The sequence below is a fragment of the Momordica charantia genome (genome assembly GCF_013281855.1).
Source record: "Momordica charantia cultivar OHB3-1 chromosome 3 unlocalized genomic scaffold, Mcharantia_2.0 BLBB01000003.1, whole genome shotgun sequence".
Lineage (NCBI taxonomy): Eukaryota > Viridiplantae > Streptophyta > Magnoliopsida > Cucurbitales > Cucurbitaceae > Momordica > Momordica charantia.
The window spans coordinates 9,617,692-9,624,656 of record NW_028275161.1 but is presented as its reverse complement, the minus strand read 5'-3'; the positions used below and the strand labels follow the sequence as shown (position 1 = coordinate 9,624,656).

The 6,965-nt window shown below is 31.6% G+C and overlaps 1 protein-coding gene across 2 annotated transcripts; it reads left to right on the top strand.

The window, feature by feature from the left end:
- The first annotated feature begins 1,044 nt into the window (after positions 1-1,044).
- On the top strand, positions 1,045-2,655 carry LOC111023634 (transcription factor MYB62-like). 2 transcript variants are annotated; one of them, XM_022301109.2, is made up of 3 exons: positions 1,045-1,280; positions 1,384-1,513; positions 1,928-2,655. In XM_022301109.2, the coding sequence occupies exons 1-3, from the start codon at positions 1,121-1,123 to the stop codon at positions 2,418-2,420; spliced, it is 783 nt and encodes a 260-aa protein (XP_022156801.1). In that variant the 5' UTR covers positions 1,045-1,120; the 3' UTR covers positions 2,421-2,655. The 2 variants fall into 2 exon arrangements, with proteins under 2 accessions (XP_022156801.1, XP_022156800.1); XM_022301108.2 differs by having other exon boundaries at positions 1,369-1,513.
- The last annotated feature ends 4,310 nt before the right edge of the window (positions 2,656-6,965 follow it).

Here is a 6,965-nt window from a genome sequence, read left to right as displayed (position 1 = left end):
TATGAAAAGATTACAAAACATATATATATGCCCACTGCTCTTTTCTTCGATCTTCATTCTATTTTAGTGGAGGATATATCTGTCCATCAGCACTCATACCTTAAAAAAAAACAAAAAAAAAACATTTAAGGAATATGAGTAATTATCCCTTGGGATAGGACAATGTAAGCCTATGAGAATGTAGCACACTAATTTAAAACTCTATAAAAAATGATTAATTCCAAACAAGATTTCTAAGAAGGTAAATAGAAAAAGAAAAAGCAAAGGAGAGAGATCAGAAAGGCATCATTTTGTCACGTAATATTATTGGGAATCACTTCCAAAAACTATTCTCTCATATGTTCCATTCCATCTGAGGCTTTTTAAATTTCAACTCTTTTTTTCCTTTCTTTTTAATAATTCATTCAGAAATACGTCATACAACGAAAACCCATCAATAATCTTGGGGATAGTGCATTGGCAAGCACTTGATGTCTCGAGATATCACCTACTTCAAGATCTGAAATTCCAACCCTGCGTTAGCCACAATGTTACTTAGCCTAGACAATAGTTTACCCTGATCACCAGCGTAAAAGCCACACTGCATGAATTCTGGAAAATTAAAACGAAAACGCATTGATAGAACAGCCTGATATTTTTCTTACATCAAGAACAACCCCAATCATAAATTGAATGGAAAGTGGTCATCATTTAAACCGGAAAAGTTTTGATTTTGAATAATAATATATCATGGGACAGTTGGAGAGGAAAATTAAGTGATAATACAGACAAGAACTCTAAACCCAGAAGACTTTTTGAGACGGCCTGACCAGGTTCATTGTTCATTGATTTTAAGGAAAAAGTTGTCTGTCTGTAAGAACCAAAGGAAAAGAAATTGGATAGCTAGCTCATTGCCCCATTTCAGAAAATTCCAATTTTCACGCAATGTGCAAAAAAGGCAAGAAGCCCCCTTTCATTTACAAAGGCTTGGTATTTTCAATTGGTTAATATCTAAGCCTTTATTTGGACGTTTCTCTATATAATCCTTTGCCTATTCCCATTTATTTTCCACATCTCTCTTTAAAATTTAGACTCAAATAATTAACAAATCTCTCTCTCTCACTCCCTAGTTTCTCTCTCTATGGAAGCTGTGAGAAAAAGTCTAAGTAATAGACCAATTAGTGGGGAAGAAATTAGTGAACTAAGAAGAGGGCCATGGACTATTGAAGAGGACACGTTGTTGATTCATTATATTGCTGGTCATGGAGAAGGGCAGTGGAACATATTGGCCAAACAAGCAGGTAATTTAAATATATTTACCTTTTTTTTTTCATTTATTGTTTTACTTCCAAATATGTAAATTCCGTTTAATTGTCTCATCCCCTTCAGCATATTATTTTCCAGGGCTCAAGAGGACAGGAAAAAGTTGTAGATTGAGATGGCTCAACTACTTAAAACCCGATGTTAAGCGCGGGAATCTAACTCTCCAAGAACAACTCCTCATCCTCGAACTCCATTCGAAGTGGGGTAACAGGTACGTTCTTATATATATAGTCGATGATAATATTAATTTGATTCACAAAACTCAAATGGGTAATATTTTTCTAATAACTTAGAAACCTATCTAATAAACTAAAAATTAAGTTAAGGTTAGGTCAAAGAAGGATTATCTTGTATAAGTTGGATGTTGACCAGTAAGCATGGAATTAACTTCTTACTTATTAGGGTGAGTTTGGATGATCTTTAAAGAGGGTAAAAATATATTCTTTTAACTTATTTAAAGCAGTTTTAAAACTGTTAATAATGTTTTGGTTAAAAAAGATGAAAAAAAGAACACTTCAAAAGAAAGCACTTAGTAGTTGTTAAAATTGCAAAACTGCTTTTTAGCAAACTCACTATTAAAAATTAGGTTTGGAATTTTTATTGCATTTGTTTAAAAATTTTGTAGGTGGTCAAAAATTGCACAGCAATTACCGGGACGAACAGACAATGAGATAAAGAACTTCTGGAGAACGAGGGTTCAAAAACAGGCACGTCAGCTTAAAATTGAGGCGAACAACAGGAGGTTTTTGGATGTCATTCGCCATCTGAATGTTCTTGAAGCCATGGACGACCCAACCTCAAACTCCTTCAATTTCCCTCCGCCATCTCTCCACAACACGAGCTTACCGAACTCGTCGGAGACCACCCATCTTCCGGCCAACCATGGTGGCGGAGGAGCAGCTTCACCGCCAGGTTCAGTACAATGGCCTGAAATAGTCTCAGCATGGCCACCAAGTCCTTGTGGGGAATTTGTGGAGAAGAAGCAGGAGCCATTTTGTGCATTGGGAGGTTGGGATGGAGTTGCTGGATGTAATGCCCAAACGGTTGCACCTGATTGGCTGTTGGAAGATGCCATGCTTGAAAACTTGTGGAATAATTTGGATCATAACTTCATATAATATAATGTTAATGTTACGTATAAATGGTAACTTGGAGGGAATTATAAGTTCTAAAGACTCGAAACAATAATGTTTGGATGGTAAATTTTTCTAGTTATCGTGACAACTATAAGTACTAGATGATAGATGGAACCAAGTTGACCCAACTATGAAATACGGAAATTGAGTTAGTTTAGATTATTTGAGACATCTGTTTAAAATGTTATTGAATGGTAAAATTGTTAATGTTTTTTAATCCGTTGACTTATGTCCGTTTGGTAACGTTTTCATTTATTATTTTTGTTTCCTCCTTTTTAAGAAAGAAAAATAGAATTTCAAGGATGAATAAAACAATGTTTAAACTTATGTTTGGAACAAATTGAAAATGAGAATAAGAAATAAGAAGTTTGTTTTTATTGTTTGCAAAATTTATATAAAATTTTGTGAATATTTATGAAAAGAATGAGAAACAAAACAACATAAATAGTAGCAAAATATTAGGTTTCTGAATAAAATTGAAAACGAGAAACAAAAATAGGAACATTATCAAACGGGCCCTTAGTTTTTCAATATTAAATTTGTTTTTAAGTTAAACAATATTGGAGTGGAAGATTAAACATCTAACCCTTTTAGTACAAATATATAATACTATGTTGAGATAGATACTTAAAATTGATGTTTTTTAAATAATGATTTGGGATTATTAATTCTAAATTTTGATGTTTTAAATAATTATAGTCAAAAGTATTTAAGAAACTCTTCTTCAAGTTTTTGAAAAGTTCAAAAATGTAAAAATATTATTGAATAAGATACAAATAAAATAAGGGACAGTTGCACGACAAAAACATTTAGTAAAATTAGCAAAATAGTAACCATATTTAGTTTTCCCAAATATAGCATTAAAAAATAGAGGTACAATTTTAAAATGACAACTTTATATAAATGATATACATCTGTAATATATCTGTAATATATCTGTAATATATATGACTACTAATATATGTATGTGATATTCATCTTATATATTATCGATATGGGTGTCTGATGTACTTGCAATTTGTATGTGATATACATTTGGTATATCACTGTTATGAATGAGAAAATCTCAATTCCCTTTATTCAAGGGATTCAAAAGGAAAGATATCTTGATGGCCTTCAAATTCAGGAGAAGAAATCCTACATTAAAAAGGAGATCTGTCTAGATTCAGATAACCAGATTTCTTAGATTATCAGGATTCGAATTCCACAATTCCTAGAGGGATCATGATTTAACTTCTATAAATAGGGAAGTAGGCCAAACCCTAAAGGTATGCTACAAATCCCTACTATTTGATATGATCACAACACTCTACATTTTATACTCAACTACTTCGATTCTAACGTAAGCATCGTAGCCTGTGTGGCAAGAGCCACACAAGTCTTTAATGCTATTCTGTTTTACAGGTCTCGTCAATCCATTTTATTCTTGAAGATTGGTGTGAATTTGACAGAATCCCAGGAGACCAAATTTATGCATCAACAATTGGTGCCGTCTGTTGGGACGTCTGAGATCTAAAAGCCAAGAATATGAATTTTGGAGAGATAAAAAATGTTTCGATGATGATTGTCATCCGAGGAGTATGGTAAATCGAGAGCTATTTTTGCCCGGGATGGTTGAAGATGATGAATTGTTAAATAAAAATTAAGCATGTTGTTATTCTACTATGATATTCAAATTTGAGGTAAATAAATTATTTCCTATGTTTTATAGTTGAGAAAATTATTTGTTTGATGCTGAAACAAAACCTCCTCAAGTGGGGGCATGGATAAGTTAATCAACAGCTGGTCAAGGAACTCGAACTAGGACAGACTCAAAAAGCAGGAATGTCAAACCAGTCAACGAAACCCAGGGTATTAAACCATTTGGCAAAAGCCAAAATAGGTTGGAAACCCAAGGGTATTGATTAAACTCATGGTAAAAAACCGACAGAAGCCAAATAGGTTAGAAACCTAAGGGTGCCAACTAAACTCAGGGTATAAAACCGTTGGCGAAAGCCAAATAGGTTAGAAACCCAAGAGTAAAACTTAGGGTATAAAACTGTGGGAAAAAGCCAAGTTAGAAACTCAAGAGTGAACCTACTGAAAGTTAGATCCCAAGACCAAAATCTAACGGTTAAAACCAACCGTATAGCTGAGCCCAAGAGACTTGATTGCAGCCAACCACACAACAAAATACTCTCAAACCAGACGTCTGATAATCTTCAACTTTGAGAGTAGGACTATTGTTATGAATGAGAAAATCCCAATTTCCTTTCATCAAGGGATTCAGAAGGGAAGATATCTTAATGACCTTCAGATTCAGGAGAAGATATCCTATATTCAAAAGGAGATCTCTCTAGATTCAGATAACTAGATTTCCTAGATGTATCAGGATTCGAATTTGATATGCTCACAACACTCTACATTTTATACTCGATTATTATTTAAGCATCGGAGCCTGTGTGGCAAGAGCCACACTGTAACAACCCGTATTTTCCAATACGGTCATTCTAACAAAATGCAGAAACATAACTTTCAATAAACCTTAAGAATTAAAATTATTCAGCGGAAGCAATTTCTTTACAAAATTTTTCTAAACTAACTTAACTAAATAGGAAGATGATTTTCAAACTCATGTCAGTATGCTAAACTTCACCTTCTACCAGAACGATCATTCAATCCTTCATCTGAAAAACATTTAGAAAAACAAAGATGAGTACAAATATATGAACATATCAAATTTTGAAATTCATTTTCCTTTCATAACATTCGTAAACAAATATATGAACAGATCAAAACTTTTAAAGTCCTTTAAGATATTTAATACAAAATTCAAAACTTTCAAAACAAACTAGATTTTCAGAAACAAAAGTCTTCAAATAAGATAAAATTTTCAATCAATCAAAACAAACTTTCATTCTTTCAAAACAAACTTTCGTTTATTCGAAACAAGTTTTCATTCGATCAAACTTCAAATCCTTTAAGACAAACTTTCTTTCAACCAAAACTTTCAAAATTCCTTCTAAAACAAACTTTCTTTCAATCAAAACTTTCAAAATTCCTTCTAAAATATTTGGTACAACTTTCAAATTTTCAAATAACTAAATCATTCAAAACAATCTTACATTCATTCATACTTTCAAAATCAGAGTGGAAGGTTGCATTATTTGGGTAGCCTACAGAACATATGTGGTTACCCGTCGGTAACACCAATCAATTAGAAGCTTCTAACAGAGTTGTCGAATTAATATCGACCAGAACAGAGTTGTCGAAATAATATCGACCAGAACAGAGTTGCCGAAATAATATCGACCAGAATAGAGTTACTTAAGTGTGAGGTCATGTGAGTGAATAACACACACATGAATCTTCATTCGCAAGGAATGTCAAACCATAAAAGTGCCTCCCCACAAATAAGCCAGAATAGAAATCCATCAATTCCAAATTTGGCTACTACCCCAAATAAGCAAAACGTTCCTCAAAACAAAATCATGGCATATCCGGATAACCGTATCAAATCAATCAAAATATCTTTCAGATAAAATGCAAAACAAATACTTACTTTCAATATTAAATTAATTCAAAACATTGAACTAATTTAAAACAAATTTTATCAATCCTCCAAAACATGAAAAATTCAAATATTTCACAAATAAACAAAATATCAATTTCAAACCTTTAAATAAATCTAAACAAAGTTTTATCAAATCATATAAGAATACTTCAAATACTTTGCAAATAAACAAAATATGCAAGATATCAATTTGAAATCGTCGTATCAAATCCAAAATACATTTTAGTTTTGAAAAATATATGGCAAATCACTTACAATACTTTTCGAAAGGATATGGCAAATTATTTACCTCTTTCAGAAATCCTAGGAATCTAATTTAGTTCTTCCTTGGTAGTTGTCAACTTAGAAGCCTAGAAACAACCAATATCCAAAATCAATCCTTAAATCCTATCCAAGGATTTAAAATTCAACCAATTACTAACTCAAATCTTATCTACCAAATTTTCTCATTCAAAACATTTTTTTATACAAAATAATTAGGAAAGTATGGATTTGGGGCTACAAAACCAGATCTGAAAACTAGGTTAAAAATCCTCTAAATTCAACAATAACAAACTTTAAAAATAGAAAAATCGATATAAATCAATACGAACTAGATTTACAAAAAGTTCGTCAATAAAACTAGCTTAAAAACCTTCTAAACAATTGAAAATTTGGGGATTTTAAATCTGAAAAATTTTATGTATTATAAAATAAAACTTCCAAGAATTTTCCATAAAACAATTAACAATTTACTAATTTTTATAGAAAAATCAGATCTAAAAATCGTATAGAAAACCTTTAAAACTTGATAAAAACATATAATTTTTCGTGTAAAAATCATAACAACAAACTATAATTTATAGGATACAAATAGGTAAACAAAATAGCCCAAAAACAGTCTCATAAACAAAAAAATTCAAACAAAAAATTCTGGAAAATTTTTAGGATAAAAAGTCCTTAAAATTTTTATTCTAAAAAAACAAAGACCTCAA

What these genes read in the sequence shown, in the direction of transcription:
- LOC111023634 (XM_022301108.2), top strand. Translation starts at nt 1,121, where the DNA reads ATGGAAGCTGTGAGAAAAAGTCTAAGTAATAGACCAATTAGTGGGGAA. An exon ending in CATATTGGCCAAACAAGCAG is followed by an intron (nt 1,281 to 1,368) that starts GTAATTTAAATA and finishes CATCCCCTTCAG; the next exon opens with CATATTATTTTCCAGGGCTC. An exon ending in CATTCGAAGTGGGGTAACAG is followed by an intron (nt 1,514 to 1,927) that starts GTACGTTCTTAT and finishes AAAATTTTGTAG; the next exon opens with GTGGTCAAAAATTGCACAGC.